Below are 22,094 nucleotides of genomic sequence, written 5' to 3' on the forward strand. Positions count from 1 at the left end.
CATTTTTAATATTGGCCATCAACCAAAAACACAGCATCTACCGTGGTAGAAATATGTTATTGAATCCGTTTTTTTTTTTTTACTAATTCAAAATACATATGTTTTTTAGGCTACTGTGCAGTGTCTTTAAATACAATGCTCCCCTTACCCTCCTTCCTACCCTCCTTGACTAGAGTCTATTGTCCTCCTAATAGCCCATCATGGGTGGATGGTCACTTTTGTAGTCCAATGCATTGACTGAATGTATTAATTGCAGTAATTTACCATTCTCATTCTCAGAGTGGAAACGTTATTTGCAGAGTTCACAATCTCATTTTCTAGTCCTCTGGTGGTTACACTCCTAACCCTGGAACGGGTAGCACCATAGAAAAAAGCTGGCTTGATGAAAACTATGTCCATTTAATCTGTTCTCTTTGGACGCAATGTAATTTTTTTTTTTTAGATAAACAGCTTGTTTTTCAATGGTAACTGTGCTACATTTTCTTCTACTGACTCCCCATCCCGCATGCGTAATCATCGCCTGACACTAATTAGCATAACGCAACGGACATAAATATCCCTAGAAAATATTCCTATTCATGAAAATCACAAGCATTTGTGTAAGTTTATCAATAGCCTAGCATAGCATTTTGTCCAGCTAGCAGCTAGTAACTTGGTCACGGAAATCAGAAAAGCAAACAAGTTAAATCGAAAAAAAATGATTATTTTTGTAGGCGAAATAGCTCCGTTTGTTCTTCACATTTGGCTGAGAAATCACCCGGAAATTGCAGTCACGAATACGGCAAAAAATATTCCAAATTAGCTCCATAATATCGACAGAAACATGGCAAACGTTGTTTATAATCAATCCTCAAGGTGTTTTTCAAATATCTATTTGATAATATATCCATCGGGACAATTCGTTTTTCACTAGGACCGATTGGAGTAATGGCTATCTCTGTATTTTACGCAAGAATCTCTCTGGGGGCATCAGGTGACCACTTGCGCAACGTAGCCGCCTACGGCTATTCTTCAACATAAATGCGTAAAACTACGTCACAATGCTGTAGACACCTTGGGGAATACGTAGAAAGTGTAATCTGGTTGATAGCCCATTCACAGCTCAATAGGGACTCATTGGAACGCAGCGCTTTCAAAATATGGGGCAGTTCCGGGTTGAATTTTTCTCAGGCTTTCGCCTGCAACATCAGTTCTGTTATACTCACAGACAATATCTTTACAGTTTTGGAAACGTTAGAGTGTTTTCTATCCTAAGCTGTCAATTATATGCATATTCTAGCATCTTGTCCTGACAAAATATCCCATTTATTATGGGAATGTTTTTTTTCCAAAAATGAAAATACTTCCCCCGAGTCACAACAGGTTTTAAGGGTGGAGTTTGGGGCGGGGTGAGGAGTACTACTGATTGTCCTCACTTTGATTATGCTATAACAATGACCAGGATCACTATTCATTTAAGTGAGCAGATTAGGGCTTTTAGGAGGAATGGGAAATTGCGTGTCAATTCATAAACCATGTGCCATGGAATCGGTACATCAAAAATCTCCTCCCAACTATTTTGCAAATTGTAATGGCACAGCTGTCAATTTTTTGGTCCTTAAATGAAACTGGTATATATTTTTATTTATCACAATTTTCGTTGAACAATTTTGGTCTTTAATGCTGGGCCAACAGACAGGTTCCTTACCTTTTCCCCCTTCCACTTGATAAAGGTTCCAATTGATAAAGCTTTTTTGATCAATTAGTATATTTGAATTTAACCACAACATTTGTTGTATTATTTGTATTTTCTGGTGGATGAAACTGAAATTCCAACTAACTTTCTTTGGCTTGTTTAAAAAGAAGTCATATAACTGAAAGTGAGCAGATGTAATCTGAATAAAGGGAAAAAGGCCATTCTTGAGACAATAGGCCCTTTTAATTTTGTCTGGCTTGCCATTCTCATATAATTTAAATAGGTCGCTAGGTGTAGGAAAAACCATAAGCAAACAGTTCAACTGTGATGTGACTAAAGAGTTAATCAGGGTGATTTTTCCACAAATAGACTGCTATTTTCCTTTCCATGGTAGCAAGATCTAACTATTTTTGCCAACTTTCTATTAAATGTACTGGAGTGAGATCATTTCTTTCTTCCGGGATATGTATATCGAGTATGTCCACATACCTGTCAGTCCATTTTATTGGTAAACTACACGCTAATGGAAAAGTTGTATTTTTTTGTGATCCAATATGTTATATAGTAAGTCTAAAAAAAATCTATAAATAAAGCCAATTTGTTATTTAGAATTATTTATTTGTTTTTAGAGGGAGAGAAACCAAAAGCCCCCAGTGCCTATTTTTCAAAAATCCACATGTCAAGTGAAATTCCCCCATTGTATTTACCCAAGTTCTCTCTTAACTACAGGACCACCAACAGTTTTTTGTTGTTGTTCCCTGATGCAGGACTCTAGTGCCAGAGAAGAGACTCAGACTGAAAACACCTCCATTAATTTACGAGAAGATAGTCCATTTGTGCCACAGTTTAGACTACCGATAGATTAGCATTCTAACTCGTCCTAGTGATAGGGTGGTGCAATGACAGAATGCCACCATCTACCACTAATGGTCGCGGCATGAGCTCAAAACTTTTAAAGGAAGAACCACTGTAACCTACTAAAGGTCAAATCGTTGCTACTACCATATTACTTATACCTGTCGTATGTATCCTTTCCCGGAAGACACATTTCAGTTGAACACATTCAGTTGGACAACTGACTAGGTACCCCGCTTCTCCTTTCCTTCCACACAAGTGTCTAGGCTAGGAGAGTAGAGTCCAGCGGTCAATTTTTTGGGGGGAGGGGGGTCCCAGGTATCTCTGCTTACCAAAGTGTGCATCACATACCTTCAGGGATTTGGTAGGAAATGACTGGTACATGGAATCTCCCTCTAGCCCATGCCTACACCAATCTAATGCTTTTCCATTTGTGTGGAGTAGTGAATGAGCGCACACTTCAAGAGGAAGGAGAGATTAATGGGACTTACCCTGGGATTGGATGAGAAGACAGGTAGAGAAGAGTGACCCTTGACCTCTTACCCCTGACTCTGTGACCTTGCCCTCACCTCAAAGTGTTCTCTGTTCTGAACGCTCTTCAGGGCTGCCATCCAGTCCTCCATCTCTTTCCTGTTCTCTGCACACAGAATCAGCCGGCGACAAGGAGTGATGATCTACACAGAGAGAGGACAAGACAAATATCACTTGACAGAAAGAGAGAGCGAGAGAGAGCGCAAGACACACCAAGTGCTCAGAGAAATGAAACCAGGGGTTGTGCAATGCCATGTGGCCAGGAATACAAACAGAGGAGGAAGCACATCCAGTCCCATGCTTTGGCACTCTGACTGAGTTGATGGGCCAACTTGAGTATGTGTGTGTACACAAATGTGACACAAAGATGTGTGTGAGGGTGAACGTGCCTGTGTATTGTGTATCAGCTTTATTAGATGTACAACGTTTTTGGAAACGTTGTGAAGTCTGTGCTTGTGTGTATGTATTGATAGATTGATTGGGTCAGAGGATGTGGATGAATGTGGATAAGTAGCGCTATTTCCACAGAGCGGACGTCCATTTCCTTTCCTCCACAGCTTCTTCACAAAGGGGCTCCTGTTCCCAGATGGATAAAAATAGTCGCACGCCTTTCCTCTCTCCCAGAGACCAGCACCACAAACATGCACACACTTAAGATGGCCCATCCACCCACACACACACACTATAGATTTAGTAAGACTTCTCCTCTTTGCATCTGTCGCATTATGGCATCTGTGACACCATGGGGGACCATTGAGGCCATCTCCATTTTAAAGTAGTCCATTTCTTCTTCTATGAGTTGGTAAACAAACTGTAAGGGTGCATACTGCCACCTGGAGTGTGTTGTTTGAACAGGTATAAAGCCAATTTTGGTATACAGTGCATTCGGAAAGTATTCTTGGCCCCTTCCCTTTTTCCACATTTTGTTACGTTACAGCCTTATTCTAAAATGGATAAAATATTTTTTCCCCCTCAACATTCTACACACAATACCCCATAATGACAAAGGAAAAACATAATTTTTTTAACATAAGTATTCAGACCAGTTGAGCTCAGGTGCAAACTGTGTCGATTTATCATCCTTGAGATGTTTCTACAACTTGATTAGAGTCCACCTGTGGTAAATTCAATTGATTGGGCATGATTTGGAAAGGCACACATCTGTCTATATAAAGTCTCACAGTTTACAGAGCATGTGTGAGCAAAAACCAAACCATGAGGTCGAAAGAATTGTCCGTAGAGCTCCGAGACAGGATTGTGTCGAGGCACAGGTCTGGTGAAGGGTACCAAAAAATGTCTGCAGCAATGAAGGTCCCCAAGCTCACAGTGGCATCCATCATTCCTAAATGAAAGAAGATTGGAACCACCTACACTCTTCCTAAAGCTGGCTGCCTGGCCAAACTGAGCAATCGGGGAAAAGGGCCTTGGTCAGGAGGTGACCAAGAACCCGACGGTCACTCTGACAGAGCTCCAGAGTTCCTCTGTGAAGATGGGAGAACCTTCCAGAAGGACAACCATCTCTTTAGCACTCCACCAATCAGGCCTTTATGGTAGAGTGGCCAGACGGAAGCCACTCCTCAGTAAAAGGCACATGACAGCCCGCTTGGAGTTTGCCAAAAGGCACCTAAAGGACTCTCAGACAATGAGAAACAAGATTATCTGGTCTGATGAAACTACAATTGAACTCTTTGGCCTGAATGCCAAGCATCACATCTGGAGGAAACCTTGCACCATCCCTACGGTGAAGCACGGTGGTGGCAGCATCATGCTATGGGGATGTTTTTCAGCGGCAAGTAGACTAATAATGATGATGATGGCACCGGAGAGAATGGCTGACGTACATAATGTTTCTGCCACATGTTATGACTGAAAATAACTTCTAGAAATTAGAACAGCAATTACTCACCTCGTACTGAAAGACAACTTTATCTTTAAGGAGTCGGACGAGAGACATTTACTGCAGACAACCGACAAGGCCCTTAACTCGTCATTCGCAGGAGAAAGAGAATGAGACATTGAGGACAAAGGTCAAGGTGCCTTGTAAGGATCCCGTGATGAGTGAGTAATTTGCCTTTACAGTGAGTGGGTAATTTGCCCTTACCATCGTCCTATTAGCCAAGGTACAATCATTGAATAATAAAAAAACACGAACTACAAGCACGTATATCCTACCAACAGGACATTTAAAAAATGTAATAAGCTTATGTTTCACTGAGTCGTGGCTGAACGATGACATTAATCGCATACAGTTGGCGGATTATACAATGTATCAGCAGGATAGAACAGTAGCCTCTGGTAAGACAAGGGGTGTCGGTCCATGTATATTTGTAAACAACAGCTAGTGCATGATATCTAAAAGTCTCAAGGTTTGCTCGCCTGAGGTAGAGTATCTCATGATAAGCTGTAGACCACACTATTTACCAAGAGAGTTTATCTATATTCAATGTCGCTGTCTATTTACTACCACAAACCGATGCTGCCACTAAGACCGCACTCAATGAGCTGTATAGGGCCATAAGCAAACAGGAAAAATCTAATCCAGAGGAGGCGCTCCTAGTGGCCAGGGACTTTAATGCAGGGAAACTTTAATCCATTTCACCAACTTTCTACCAACTTGTTAAATGTGCAACCAGAGGGAAAAAAACTCTAGACCACACAGAGATGCATACAAAGCTCTCCCTCACCCTCCATTTGGCAAATCTGACCATAATTCTATCCTCCTGATTCCTGCTAATAACTAAAGCAGGAAGCACCAATGACTCTGTCAATAAAAAAGTGGTCAGATGAAGCAGATGCTAAGCTACAGGACTGTTTTGCTAGCACAGACTGGAATATGTTCTGGGATTAGTCCGATGGCATTGAGGAGTACACCACATCAGTCACTGGCTTCATCAATAAGTGCATCAAGTCACCACAGTGACTGTTCATACCATGACCAGAAGCCATAGATTTCAGGCAACATCCGTACTGAGCTAAAGGGTAGAGCTGCCGCTTTCAAGGAGCGGGACTCCAACCCGGAAGCTTGTAAGAAATCCCACTATGCTCTCAGACGAACCACCAAACAGGCAAAGCATCAATACAGGACTAAGATCCCATCACACCACACCGGCTCTGACGCCTGTCGAATGTGGCAGGGCTTGCAAACAATTACAAACTACAAGGAAGGAAGCGCAGCCGCGAGCTGCCCAGTGACACGGGCCTACCAGACAAGCTAAATTACTTCTATGCTCGCTTCGGGGCAAATAATACTGAAACATGCATGAGAGCATTAGCTGTCCTGGACGATTGTGTGATCATGCTCTCCATAGCCGATGTGATTAAGACCTTTAAAACAGGTCAAACATTCACAAGGCCGCAGGGCCAGACGGATTACCAGGATATGTACTCCAAGCATGCGCTGACCAACTGGCAAGAGTTTTCACTGACATTTTCAACCTCTCCCTGACTGAGTCTGTAATAGCAACATGTTTCAAGCAGACCACCATAATCCCTGTGCCCAAGAACACTAAGGTAACCTGTCTAAATGACTAACGACCCATAGCACTCACGTCTGTAGCCATGAAGTGCTTTGAAAGGCTGGTCATGGCTCACATCAACACCATTATCCCAGAATGTGCATACCACCCCAACAGATCCACAGATGACACAATCGGTATTGCACTCCACACTGCCCTTTCCCACCTGGACAAAAAAACACTTATGTGAGACTACTATTCACTGACTACAGCTCAGCGTTCAACACCATAGTGCCCTCAAAGCTCATCACTAAGCTAAGGACCCTGGGACTAAACACCTACCTCTGAAACTGGATCCTGGACTTCCTGATGGTCCGGTAACAAGGGTAGGTAACAACACATCCGCCACACTGATCCTCAACACGGGGGCCCCTCAGGGGCGTGCTCAGTCCCCTCATTTACTCCCTGTTCACTCATGACTGCATGGCCAGGAACGACTCCAACACCATCATTAAGTTTGCTGATGACACAACAGTGGTAGGCCCGATCGCCGACAACAATGAGTCTATAGGAAGGAGGTCAGAGACCTGAGCGTGTGGTGCCAGGACAACAACCTCTCCATCAACGTGATCCAGAAAGATGAAATGATTGTGGACTACAGGAAAAGGAGGACAGAGCACGCCCCCAATCTCATCAACGGGGTTGTAGTGGAGCAGTTTGAGAGCTTCAAGTTCCTTGGTGTCCACATCACCAACAAACTAACATGGTCCAAGCAGACCAAGACAGTCGTGAAGAAGGCACGACAAAACCTATTCCCCCTCAGGAGACTGAAAATATTTGGCATGGGTCCTCAGATCCTCAAAAAGTTCTGCAGCTACACCATTGGGAGCTGCCTGGTATGGCAACTGCTCGGCCTCCGGCCGTACGGCCCAGTAATTCACTGGGGCAAAGGTTCCTGCCATCCAAGACCTCTATACCAGGCAGTGTCAGAGGAAGGCCATAAAAGGTGTCAAAGACTCCAGCCACCCTAGTCATAGACTGTTCTCTCTGCTACTGCATGGCAAGCGGTAGCACTGATGCTATTCTCTGTTTATTATCGATACATTGTCACTTTAATCTACATGTACATATTACCTCAATTACCTCGACTAACCGGTGCCTCCGCACATTGACTCTGTACTGGTACCCCCGGTATAAAGCCTCGCTATTGTTATTTTACTGCTCTTTAATTACTTGTTACTACTTGGTACTTTAATTTCTTATTTCTTACTTGTCTTAAAACTGCATTGTTGCTTATTGGCTTTTAAGTAAGCATTTCACTGTAAGGTTGTATTTGGCGCATGTGACAAATAAAATTTGATTTGATTATTAGGATCGAGGGAAACAGCAAAGTACAGAGAGATCCTTGATGAAAACCCGCTACAGAGCGCTCAGAACCTCAGGCTAGGGTGAAGGTTCACCTTCCAACAGGACAACGACCGTAAGCACATAGCAAAGACAACGCAGGTGTGGCTTCGGGATAAGTCTCAATGTCCTTGAGTGGCCCAGCCAGAGCCCGGACTTGAACCCTGTGGAGAGACCTGAAAATAGCTGTGCAGTGACGCTCCCCATCCAACCTGACAGGGCTTGAGAGGATCTGCAGAGAAGAATGGGAGAAACTCCCCAAATACAGGTGTGCCAAGCTTCTAGCGTCATACCCAAGAAGACTCAAGGCTGTAATAGCTGCCAAAGGTTCTTCAACAAAATACTGAGTAAAGGGTCTGAATACTTATGTGAATGGGATTTTTCAGTGGTTTTTTTTCTTTCTTGTTTTTTGCAAATATTTATAAAAAACAGTTTTTGCTTTGTCATTATGGGGTATTGTGTGTAGATTTATGAGGGGGAAAAAAACAATTTAATCCATTTTACAATAAGACTGTAATGTAGCAATACGTGGAAAAAGTCAAGGGGTCTGAATACTTTCCAAATACACTGTACACCTGTACTTTCCAAATACACCTGCAGTTATGGAATGTTTGCTTTAGAGTATAATTTATTGGCTGATCCCTTCTGACGACGAGGATGGAATTATGTGATCCTTACTTAACCTATAGGAAGTTCTTCAATGGCGCCGTCCATGGTAAAACAGGCTTTAAGCTACTAGAGTTGTCTATGTAAGTCTATGGCGCACGCACACGCACCTACTTAAAGCGAAAGGCCCTCAAAAAGCACAATTGCCTATATCTAAAAAGGCTGATGTAATACACACGCACTGGCAGTCCAACAATGAGTTGTCCACACACTCGGGCATACACCGTGGTTGTGTCCCAAATGGAACCCTATTCCCTATATAGAACACTACTTTTGACCTGGGCACATGGGGCTCTGTTCAAAAGTAGCACCCTATGTAGGGAATAGGGTGCCATTTGGGACGCCATCACTATGTATGCCAAAAAGTGAGCGGACAATGCATGGCTTACCCACTAGAGCAGGGGTTTGAAACTCATTCCATGGAGGGCCTAGTGTATGCTGGTTTTTGGTTTTTCCTGTCAATTAAGACCTAGACAACCAGGTGAGGGGAGTTCCTTAATTTGTGACCTTAATTCATAAATAAAGTTCAAGGAAGGAGCGAAAACCCGAAGACACTCTGCCCTCTGTGGAATGAGTTTGACTCGTGCACTAGACACTTCTAGGCTATTGGCAGGGCTCTCCAACCCTGTTCATGGAGAGCTACTGTCCTGTAGGTTTTCACCCCAACCCTAATCTAGCACATGGTTGGAGACCCCTACTATAGAGAGATGGAGAGAAGATACAGCACTGATAAAGTGTAAGTGAGCTAGTGGTGCGCAGGTCAGCTGTTTGTTCACCCGCACCTGTCCGCAATTGCTAATAACCCATCCGCAACCGCCCAAATATATGTGATAAAGTGAAGATCTGGAGGCCCGCATCCAACCATAACCCGCAAATATAGAAAATGCTCTATAGTCTACAGTCAAAGACTGCAGAACGATTTGACAGGGTGCAGGATTTTTTTTTGTTCCTGATTTAAGATATGTTTCTGCTTATAATTTCAAACATTTTGGTAGGCTATTTGTTAGTCAACTTGTCTATAATTATTATGTACCTTGTCTTTTGTCATTATATGCTGCCCTAGAAGACTAAATAAACTCTTTCTCAACAGAATAATATAATAGATCGATAGAATGAATGCTTCAATCTTGTTGACATCGGTAAAGTTCTCTGTTATCTTTTGCATAGCAAAGACATTTAGAGACTTGGAAAGATTTTCTGTACAAAATGTCATCAGTTTGAAAAAGAAAGCTGTGAAAACTACCCAACGTGTTTCTCATAAGATTTCAGTTTGTCTTCGATGCATATTTTATAAGGTTGAAATACTATCAGCATTTGTGATGCTTTTATGATGAAGACAGCACATCTACAGATGGTATCTAACTGAGCATTGCGTTCTCTCAAGAAGCAGAAAGAAAGAAATCATGTTTCTCCACTCCTGTTCCCAAGTCCAAATTTTGCCTAGATTTGGTGTATCATTTTACTGCAAGAAAAGCTTAATTCTGCAGGAGTTATTATTAAGGCTATGTGAGAGGTGATAGACCTACAGTCCATTTTTGTAATTGTTATTTTATTTAACTAGGCAAGTTAGTTAAGAACAAATTATTATTTATAATGACGTCCTACCCCGGCCAAACCCTAAACTGGACAGCGCTGGGCAAATTGTGAGCCGCCCTATGGGACTCCCAATCACGGCCAGTTGTGATACAGCCTGGAGTCGAACCAGTGTCTGTAGTGACGCCTATAGCACTGAGATGCACTGCCTTAGACCGCTGAGCCACTCGGGGGCCCGCCCAGATTTCAGTTTCCATTTAACCCATCTAAACAGTAGACTACAGTTCCATTGACATGCCATAGGCCTATTTGAAGTCCCGTCTTGTGACTGTCGACATCACACATGATCCTTTTTTACCACTTCACCAAATATTTCCCAAACATTACTTTTCTGGCCTTCCCTTCTCTTTTTTCAACTTTCCTTTCGCAGGTTTCGTCTTATTGAATAACATTTCCGTGGACTGACGGTAACTTTTTAATTATTTGGCGATGTAGGCTATTTGGTACAGTTAAGCCCTAAAGCTTAGGCTCATGCACTAATACCAGAGCCTAAAATAATAGAGAAAAAAACTACATGTAGCCAATAGAAATTGAACAATAATTATAAATGTATGTTTTTTTTCAAGTATTGTTTCTCTTTATACATCCGCCCGCCACCCACCCTTCAGCCACAGATTTTCACTTTATCACATAGTCGGCGGTTACAGATGGTAGTCGGCGGTTACAATATTAGTAATTGAAGGCAGGTGAGGGTGAACAAACAGCCGACCCGCGCACCACTAACACACGTCTCTGTGCTCCCCCACACACTCTCATTCCTGACATTCTTCTGCCTTACTTCCAGCGTGAAGTCCAGTCAAATTTGGCTCCGGTGGTTCTCCTTCTCTCTCCCCCTCTCCTCTCTTCTTCTCCAGACTGTGCTGAGTGTGCTCTGCTATATTTGGTCTGGGGTTGGGAGAGAATGGGTCAGGTCCAGGTCTAGGAGCTGTACTATCACTATTTACTCCTTGACAGCAAGTCACTGGCTCTACCGGCTGCAGTCTCCCACTCCTTTCCTGAAGTCCTCCTGACGAAGCAATGACAAACAGTTCTACGTGGCTGGCGTAGAGTTCTCCTATCTTATCTAAAAACTGGCTCAAGGAAGCCTCTCACTCCGGAGTCCCGAAAGAGGTACCTTCCGTTACTGCCTGGCTTTTGTTCCTTTTTTCCCGTAGTCTGAGTGTTCTACCCAGCAGAGAATTCCCAGAATTCTCTTAGTCATTTCCTTCTGTGGATCCCTGTAGTGGAAGGTGTTCCAGGAGGGTTTTCCTTCTCTTTCCACTCGGCTGTTAGCTCTGTTAGCCTAGCCAGCTTAGTGGTCTCTTACTGGGAGAGAGCAGGGAACCGTGGTGCAGGCCCCTCCCCCATCCGCCTGCCTCTGTTCTCTGACTCACATATATAAACTTCCTGTCGTCAAGGCGATCCCACACAGGGGGCTGGAGTGGAGGGAGGGGTGTGAGTGGGGGTGTTGAAGGCCACAAAGCAGCCCCTCTTTACAACACAGAGAGACAGGCGGTGAAAGGCAAAGTCCTTAATTTGGCTGTCTGGAACTGAAAGACCACCTTCGCCTGAGCTCAGACCTGGGTTCAGATACTATTTGAAATTTTCCAAATACTTTGAGTGTTTGCTTTAGGCTTCCTGGAGTGCCAGATAGTTTGCGATTATTCTATTGGTTCCATTGCAGCAGTCAAGTTAAATCAAGCAAAACTAAAGTATTAGAAACTATTTCAAATAGTATTTGTACCCAGGTCTGCTTGGGTTTGGGCTGTCATCAACAAGAGACTAGGAGAGCTCCACTCCAGCCAGTGTGAGAAACCAATAGAAATAGAGCAGGAGGAATGAACCTCAACACAGAAAATGCAGCTCTGTGGACGCATTCGCATACTGTCAACATTCTCTATCACGCATGCACAGACATGCACGCACACACACACACACAAACACAAGCCGCCACTTCCGGATACTCACTGACTAACACAGCCCCACCCAGTTATTAAATGTAAATGAGTCCAAAGGGTTGTTCCATATCATTTCATCAAGCCATGACACCCACCATCTCAGATCGTTCTGAAATATTTTAGAAACAGTTAGAAACAGATAAGATGAGCGTTCCTGCAACATTATTTTGTTTAGATTTGATTTGATTTCTGAGAAATTAGGCTATTTTACCTGGTCACTGATTCAAATGCAAACTTTTTCATCAATTTGTATTTATTATGGATCCCCATTAGCTGCTGCCAAGGCAGCATCTACTCTTCCTGGGATCTGGCAAAATTAACACAGTGATACAATTTTAAAAGCATTACAATACATTAATTACAGAATTAACAACACACGAAGTGTGTGCCCTCATGCCCACACTCCACTACCATATATCTACAACACAAAATCCATGTGTACATGTGAGTATGCATGTGTCTATGTTTATGTTGCTTCACAGTCCACGCTGTTCCATAAGGTGTAATGTTTATATGTTATTTAAAACTGATTCCAATGCTTGCATCAGTTACCTGATGTGGAATAGAGTTCCATGTAGTCATGGCTGTAGGTGGTACTGTGCGCCTCCCATAGTCTTTTCTGGACTAGGGGAGTGTGAAGAGACCACTGATGGCATGTCTTGTGGGGGTATGCATGGGTGTCTGAGCTGTTTAAACAGACAGATAGGTGCATTCAGCTTGTCAAAACCTCTTACAAAAAAAGTACTGATGAAGTCAATCTCTCTTCCACTTTGAGCGATGAGAGATTCACATGCATATTATTAATGTTTGCCCTCTGTGTTCTAGAGGTCGACCGATTATGATTTTTCAACGCCGATACCGATTATTGGAGGACCAAAAAAGCCGATACCGTTTAATCAGCCGATTGTTTTTTTTAAATTTATTTGTAATAATGACAATTACAACAATATTGAATGAACACTTATTTTAACTTAATATAATACATCAATAAAATCAATTCCTCAAATAAATAATGAAACATGTTCAATTTGGATTAAATAATGCAAAAAAAAAGCTGGCAAACCGCACGAAAGTGCTGTTTGAATGAATGCTTACGAGCCTGCTGGTGCCTACCATCGCTCAGACTGCTCTATCAAATCATAGACTTAATTATAACATAATAACACACAGAAATACGAGCCTTGGGTCATCAATATGGTCAAATCTGGAAACTATCATCTTGAAAACAAGACGTTTATTCTTTCAATGAAATACGGAACCGTTCCGTATTTTATCTAATCATCAATAAGTCTAAATATTCCTGTTACATTGCACAACCTTCAATCTTATGTCATAATTACGTCAAATTCTGGCAAATTAGTTCGCAACGAGCCAGGCGGCCCAAACTGTTGCATATACCCTGACTTTGCGTGCAATGAACGCAAGAGAAGTGACACAATTTCACCTGGTTAATATTGCCTGCTAACCTGGATTTCTTTTAGCTAAATATGCAGGTTTAAAAATATATACTTCTTTGCATTGATTTTAAGAAAGGCATTGATGTTTATGGTTAGGTACATGTTGGAGCAACAACGGTCCTTTTTCGCGAATGGGCACCGCATCGATTATATGCAACGCAGGACACGCTAGATAAACTAGTAATATCATCAACCATGTGTAGTTAACTAGTGATTATGATTGATTGATTGATTGATTGTTTGTTATAAGATACGTTTTTGGTGTCCAAAAATACAGATTCCCGATTGTTATGAAAACTTTAAATCGGCCCCAATTAATCGGTCGACCTCTACTCTATACATCCAAGGGCCAGCTTTGCTGCCCTGTTCTGAGCCAATTGCAATTTTCCTAAGTCCCTCTGTGGCACCTGACCACACGACTGAACAGTAGTGCAGGTGTGACTAAACTAGGACCTGAATGACTTGCCTTGTTGATAGTGCTGTTAAGAAGTCAGAGCTGCACTTTATTATGGACAGACTTCTCCCGATATTAGCTACTTTTGTAAACTGTCTTGGTCAAAACATTGATACAATCCAGGGTTACTCCAAGCAGTTTAGTCACCTCAACTTGCTGAATTTCCACATTATTCATTAGAAGATTTAGTTGAGGTTTAGGGTTTAGTGAATGATTTGTCGCAAACACAATGCTTTTAGTTTTTTTAAATATTTCAGACTGACTTATTCCGTGCCACCCATTCTGAAACTAACTGCAGCTCTTTGTTAAGTGTTGCAGTCATTTCAGTTGCTGTAATAGCTGATGTGTATAGTGTTGAGTCATCCGCATACATAGAAACACTGGCTTTACTCAAAGCCAGTGACATGTCGTTTGTCAAGATTGAAAAAAAGTAAGGGGCCTAGACAGCTACCCTGGGGAATTCCTGATTCTACCTGGATTATGTTGGACAGGCTTCCATTAAAATAACACCCTCTGTGTTCTGTTAGACAGGTAACTCTTTATCCACAATAATATATAACCATAATATATCAGGGGGTGTAAAGCCATAACACATCACTTTTTCCAGCAGCAGATTATGATCGATAATGTCAAAAGCTACACTGAAGTCTAACAAAACAGCCCCAACAATATTTTTATCATCAATTTCTCTCAGTTTCTCAGTTTAAGTGCTTGTTGAATTTCCTTCCCTATAAGTGTGCTGAAAGTCTGTGGTCAATTTGTTTACTGTAAAATAGCATTGTATCTGGTCAAACACAATTTTTTCCAAAATATTACTAAAAGGTTGGTAACAGGCTGATTGGTCAGATATTTGAGCCAGTAAAGGGGGCTTTACTATTCTTAGATAGCGGAATTACTTTTGCTTCCCTCCGTGCCAGAGGGCACACACTTTCTAGTAGGCTTAAATTAAAGATATGGCAAATAGGAGTGGCAATATTGTCCGGTATTATATTCAGTAATTTTCCATCCAAATTGTCAGACCCCGGTGGCTTGTCATTGTTCATAGACAACAATAATTGTTTCACTTCTTCCACACTCGCTTTACGGAATTAAAAATTACAATTTGTGTCTTTCACAATTTGGTCAGATATACTTGGAATTGTAGTGTCAGCGTTTGTTGCCAGCATGTCATGCCTAAATTTGGTAGTCTTGCCATTGAAAAAATCTGCTCCAAAGCTTTTTACTATCATTCTTTGTCTTTTATCTTTGTTTCATAGTGTAGTTTCTTTGAACGGCAATAGCTCAGATAAACATGAAATGACCCAGGGTCTAAATAGAACATCGCTCAGAGATGCACAAAAACAATATGACATTCAAAATAGGTGAATCTTGCTTTTTTTTAAATTAATTTTCATTTTACCTTTATTTAACTAGGCAAGTCAGTTAAGAACAAATTCTTATTTTCAATGACAGCCTAGGAACAGTGGGTTAACTGCCTTGTTCAGGGGCAGAAGGACAGATTTTGTACCTTGTCAGCTCAGGGATTCGATCTTGCAACCTTTCGGTTACTAGTCCAACGCTCTAACCACTAGGCTACGCACCACTTTAAATGGGTTTCCATATTATTTTTAACTCCACTGATGGTTTTGTTACAAAACATGTTGCGTTATATAGTAAATGTGCCCACTCCGATCTTGGCACGTGCACTCTAGCCAAAAACTTGCAGATACAGTGCAGGTATAAGCCTACATGATCAGATTATTATGGACAAAGGAGCGAGATTATTTACTTGTCAAACGGCAGCCAAGCATCAAATCATCATGTCACCAGAACAAAACCCTCAATATTTATTGGAAATGAGCATCAAACAAATCACTGTGCACTTTCATCATAAATTATTTAATCTACAGCTCCATTCTACTTGTCAAACAGAGAACTGATACTAAATACTTGTTGTTGGGGTGGGATTGGCGTGGGGATTATACTTCAACAAAATCATTTTGCAGGAATGCTAAACTTATCCGTTTCCAACAACCAAAACAATTTCAGAACAAATCAGATGGCGGGTATCGAAATCCTCTTTCATTTGCTTTTTATAGTGAAACGACCCCAAAGGCAACCTAAGGGCAACACACCGCAACACTTTTAGTGGTGTTCATCCTGCAGTTTGGTCGTTTGACCACCGCATGACCACATGATGATGACCCTTAGGTTAAAATGACCACGGCCAACACAAGGCTCATATATGGCTGGACAGTAGCCAAGAGACAGAAAGACATACAGTACCAGTCAAAAGTTTGGACACACCTATACTCATTCAAGGTTTATTTTTTTAATTTTTTTTACTATTTTCTGCATTGTAGAATAATAGTGAAGACATCACAACTATGAAATAACACGTATGGAACCATGTAGTAACCAAAAAAATATATTTTATATTTGAGATTCTTCAAAGTAGCCACCCTTTGCCTTGATGACAGCTTCGCACACTCTTGAAATTCTCTCGAACCAGCTTCATGGGGTAGTCACCTGGAATGCATTGCAATTAACAGGTGTGCCTTGTTAAAAGTTAATTTGTGGAATTTCTTTCCTTCTTAATGCGTTTAAGCCAGTTAGTTGTGATAGGTAGGGGTGGTATACAGAAGATAGCCCTATTTAGTAAAAGACCAAGTCCATATTATGGCAAGAACATTTCAAATAAGCAGAGAGAAATGACAGTCCATCATCATTACTTTAAGACATGAAGGTAAATCCCAAAAATGTCAAGGTCTTTGAAAGTTTCTTCAAGTGCAGTCGCTAAAACTATCAAGCGCTATGATGAAACTGTCTCTCATGAGGACTGCCAAAGGAAAGGAAGACCCAGAGTTACCTCTGCTGCAGAGGAGAAGTTCATTAAATGTAACTGCACCTCAGATTGTAGCCCAAATAAAAGCTTCATAGACTTCAAGTAACAGACATATCTCAACATCAAGTGTTCAGAGGAGACTACTAAAGGACATTAATAATAATAATAAGTGACTTGCTTGGGCCAAGAAACACGAGCAATGGACATTAGACTGGTGGAAATCTGTCCTTTGGTCTGACGAGTCCAGATTTGAAATTTTTGGTCCCAACCGCTGTGTCTTTGTGAGATGCAGAGTAGGTGAATGCATGATCTCTGCACGTGTGGTTCCCACCGTGAAGCATGGAAGATGAGGTGTGAGGGTGCTTTGCTGGTGACAATGTCAGTGATTTATTTAGAATTCAAGGCACACTTAACCAGCATTGCAACCACAGCATTCTGCAGCAATACGCCATCCCATCTGGTTTGCACTTAGTGTGACTATCATTTGTTTTTCAACAGGACAATGACCCAAAATACACCTCCAGGCTGTGTAAGGGCTATCTGACCAAGAAGGAGAGTGATGGAGTGCTGCATCAGATGACCTGGCCTCCACAATCACCCAACCTCTACCCAATTTAGATGGTTTGGGATGAATTGGTCCGCAGAGTGAATTGAAAGCAGCCAACAAGTGCTCAGCATATGTGGGAACTCCTTCGAAGATTGTTGGAAAAGCATTCCTCATGAAGCTGGTTGAGAGAATGGCAAGAGTGTGGAAAGCTGTCATCAAGGCAAAGGGTGGCTACTTTGAAGAATTTAAAATATAAAATAGATTTTGATTTGTTTAACACTTTTTTGGTTACTACATGATTCCATACGTGTTATTTCATAGTTTTGATGTCTTCACTAATATTTTAAAATGTAGAAAATAGTAAAATAAAGAAAAACCCTTGAATGAGTAGGTGTGTCCAAACTTTTGACTGGTACTGTAAATATAGAAAGACGGACAGAAAAATCTAAAGAAGTAGGCTAAAGAAAGAAAGAAATAGAAAGAAGGGACCCACAGTGAAACTATTGTTGACGTTCTTAGTGCTGGATTCGGCCACGCTCGCATCTGTCAGGTCAACCTCATCAAAGATGATGGACTGAGGGAAAAAAAGAAGAAATTGTTACATCATCTGACTGTTAGGTCTAAATAAAAAATACAGAAAACTGTCTGTAGATAGGTACTACTGAACTATTTTCAAATGTAATTTGGCCTGTGTGGTCCAGGGGTTAGTGTCGCTGACCCTGGCACACACGTACAGCCTAGGCTTACAGAATTAGCATGAGTTTGAATTGGACCCACTGTCCTTCTGACTCACAATCTTTCCTATCTCCTCTTCACTATACTGGCTCAATAAAAAAATACATATACATTTAGCTCCAAAGGTATTGGGACAGTGACAAAGGTTTTGTTGTTCTGGAACTGTACTCCAGCACTTTGGATTTGAATCGATTCAATGACTATCTGCCAAGGCAGCATCTACTCTTCTTGGGGTCCGGCAAAATTAAGGCAGTTATACAATTTTAAAAACATTACAAAACATTCATTACAGAATTCACAACACACTAAGTATCTACCCTCAGGCCCATACTCCACAATCCATGTGTACGTGTGTGTATAGTGCGTATGTTATCATGTGTGTGTCTGTGCCTATGTTTGTGTTGCTTCACAGTCCCCTCTGTTCCATAAGGTGTATTTTTATCTGATTCCACTGCTGGCATCAGTTACCTGATGTGGAATAGAGTTCCATGTAGTCGTGGCTCTATGTAGTACTGTGCGTCTCCCATAGTCTGTTCTGGACTTGGGGACTGTGAAGAGACCTCTGGTGGCTTGTCTTGTGGGATATGCTCGGGTGTCTGAACTGTGCGCTAGCCGTTTAAACAGTGCTTTCAACATGTCAATAGCTCTCAATACTATCAGGTTAAAGTGCAAACAGCTTTAATTTGAGGGTATTTTCATTCATATCAGATGAATCATTTTGAAATTACTACACTTATTGTACATAGTCCCTCCATTTTAGGGGACCAAAAGTATTCTGACAAATTAACTTTTGTATTAAAGTAGTAAAAAGTTTAGTATTTTGTCCCATATTCCTAACACACAATGATTACATCAAGCTGGTGACTTTACAAACTTGTTGGATGTATTTGCGGTTTGTTTGGTTGTGTTTCAGATTATTTTGAAGCCCATAGAAATGAATAGTAAATAATGTATTGTGTTATTTTAGAGTAACTTTTATTGTAAATAAGAATATAATATGTTTCTAAACACTTAATGTGGATGCTACAACGATTACGGATAGTCCTGAGTGAGAAAGTTAGACGCACAAATATATATAAGATATTTATGCCTCTAACTTCCTCACTCACATATATCCACGTTTCATTCAGGATGATCTGTAATCATGGTAGCATCCACATTAATGTAGAGGTGTTTAGAAACATATTATATTCTTATTTACAATAAATTAATCTGAAACACACACACATTTGTAGTCACAAGCTTGATATAGTCACTGCGTGCTACGAATATGGGAACAAATACTCAACTTTAATACACATAAAAGTGAATGACAGTGTCTATCCAAATCATCTTGCCTCCTGGACCCTGTCCGCACATTTCAAAGCTACATTGAGACAATGATTTATCAATGACCCAAGCCCTGCTCAGATAATCCCTACCATTGTGTCGCTGAGTTGTCATAGTGCTGCTGCAAATGTACATTGTCCCATGGGAGTTGGCAGTCATAATGTAAGTAACCTAATGTATGTCCCTCTAACTTCCCTAAATGCCTCTGTCAATTTTGCAGCTATTGTATGCAGTAATCATGATCCTATGAACCTGAATTATACTGTTAGCACTTATGCAGTTTTCCCTAGTAGGAGGTCCACTGTGTGCAACTCACCCTACAACTTACCCTCAGCTCAAACATAAATAGCACTGTCGTGTATACCTCAGATAAGTCTCCCAGTAAACCAATAAAAACAAACAAAAATCACAGAAAAGTGCTAAAAATAGCCCACGTTAACATATGCAACCTAAGAAGCAAGGTTTATGAAATTGGTAACTTGCTAGTAACAGATGACATGCATATACTGACTAACTCTGAAACTTACTTAGATAATGCCTTTGATGATACAGTGGTAGCAATTCATGGTTCAACAGCTTCAGAAGAGGCACATGCCAATGTTGGAAGTGTTGCCGTTTATGTTCAAAGTCATATTCCTGTAAGGCTTAGAGAGGATCTCATGTCAAATGAGATAATATGGCTACAGGTTCACCTGCCTAACCTAAAACCCATTATTGTGGGAAGCTGTTTTAGACCACCAAGTGCTAACAGTCAGTATCTGGATAACATGTGTGAAATGCTTGATAATGTATGTGATATCAACAGAGGTATATTTTCTGGGTGATTTCAATAATGGCTTTTATCAAGCTGTCCACTCAAGAAAAAGCTTAAAACTGTAACCAGTGCCTGCAACCTGGTTCAGGTTATCAGTCAACCTTTATGTCATCAATATGTATTGATCACATCTTTACTAATGCTGCAGAAATGTGCTTGAATGCAGTATCCAGATCAGATGTAGTGATCACAATTTAGTAACCATATCTAGGAAAACCAAAGTTCCAAAGGCTGGGCATAAAATAGTGTATAAGAGGTCATACAAGAAGTTTTGTAGTGATTCCTATGTTGTTGATGTAAATAATATTTGTTGGTCCGTGGTGTGTAATGAGGAGCAAACAGATGTTGCACTTGACACATTTATGAAATTGCTTATCCCAGTTACTAATAAACAAGCACACTTTACGAAAAGTAATGTAAAAATCCCCTTGGATGGATGAGAAATTGAAAAAATGGTATGGTTGCTACACAACCGATTGGCAAACATACTGCAAATAGAGAAATCATGTGACTAAACTGAATAAAAATAAACTACACTTTGAAACCAAGATAAATTAAATAAAGAAGCTTTGGAGCACATTCAATTAAATTTTGGGTCTGACAACTTGGATGGAAACTACTGAGGATAATAGCGGATGAGATTACCACTCCTTTTTGCCATATCTTCAATTAAAGCCTACTACAAAGTGTGTGCCCTCAGACCTGGTGGGAAGCAAAAGTAATTCTGCTACCTAAGAATTAGGGATGCACGATATAATCGGTGAACATATCTGAATTGGCCGACATTAGCTAAAAATGGCAACATCACTATTGGCCGATGTCTAGTTTAACGCCGATGTGCAAAAACGATGTCAAAGCTGACGTGCATACCTATATAACGTAGGTACATGCCTTAATGACTCCACGTAAAATGTTGCACTACGCCTGCAACACAGCATTCATAACCTAGCCCACAATGTCTGCTATGTGGATCGAGCAGTCAACAAGTCCAGCAGTCATTTGAAAAAAAAAGAACATTTCAGCGAGACAACTCAAAGACGAAATCCATTAAAGCCAAGATAATGGAATTCATTGCCCTTGACAATCAACCGTTCTCTGCCATGGGTGATGTTGGCTTTCACCGACTGGTCGAGCACCGGTACACACTACCAAGTGTTCTATTTTTCAGATGTTGCCCTACCGGAGTTACACAGTAATAGCGTCACTTCTATTAGCTTCACAACATACATACTATAGAACGCTGTTTGGGTCTTTGCGTGTAAAAAAACATACAGTAGCACTTTTTTATTTATTTTTTATTTCACCTTTATTTAACCAGGTAAGCTAGTAAGTTGAGAACAAGTTCTCATATACAACTGCATTCTGGCCAAGATAAAGCAAAGCAGTGCATCACAAACAACAACACAGAGTTTAACATGGAATAAACAAGCGTACAGTCAATAACACAATAGAAAAAAAGAAAGTCTATATACAGTGTGCGCAAATGGCGTGAGGAGGTAAGGCAGTAAATAGGCCATAGTAGTAAAGTAATTACAATTTAGCAAATTAACACTGGAGTGATAGATGAGCAGATGGTGATGTGCAAGTAGAAATACTGGTGTGCAAAAGAGCAAAAAAGTAAATAAAAACAATATGGGGATGAGGTAGGTAGATTGGGTGGGCTATTTACAGATGGGCTATGTACAGGTGCAGTGATCTGTGAGCTGCTCTGACAGCTGTGGCTTAAAGCTAGCTTCAGTGATTTTTGCAGTTCGTTCCAGTCATTGGCAGCAGAGAACTGGAAGGAAAGGCGGCCAAAGGAGGTGTTGGCTTTGGGAT

At 41.1% G+C, this 22,094-nt stretch overlaps 1 protein-coding gene and 1 long non-coding RNA gene across 5 annotated transcripts in view; one reads left to right on the forward strand and one right to left on the reverse strand.

Moving 5' to 3' along the window:
• Positions 1 to 22,094, reverse strand: part of dgkd (diacylglycerol kinase delta) — a 120,903-nt gene that overhangs the window by 81,026 nt on the left and 17,783 nt on the right. Inside the window, exons 3-4 of one of the 4 annotated variants that reach the window (XM_036944348.2) lie at positions 17,892 to 17,972; positions 3,100 to 3,204 (exon numbers count right to left, since the gene is read on the reverse strand). In XM_036944348.2, the coding sequence (XP_036800243.2) occupies positions 3,100 to 3,204; positions 17,892 to 17,972 (186 nt within the window). Of the gene's footprint in view, positions 1 to 3,099; positions 3,205 to 10,957; positions 11,555 to 17,891; positions 17,973 to 22,094 lie in introns of those variants that run through there. The other 3 variants (XM_036944351.2, XM_090200072.1, XM_036944350.2) reach the window with 3 other exon arrangements.
• LOC149977461 (uncharacterized) lies at positions 11,165 to 17,786 on the forward strand. The gene is made up of 2 exons (XR_016486680.1): positions 11,165 to 11,289; positions 17,350 to 17,786. It is a non-coding gene; the product is annotated as an uncharacterized LOC149977461 (long non-coding RNA).

Source organism: Oncorhynchus mykiss, chromosome 15, assembly GCF_057628025.1.
Source record: "Oncorhynchus mykiss isolate SJ-2025 chromosome 15, ASM5762802v1, whole genome shotgun sequence".
Taxonomy (NCBI): Eukaryota; Metazoa; Chordata; class Actinopteri; order Salmoniformes; family Salmonidae; genus Oncorhynchus; species Oncorhynchus mykiss.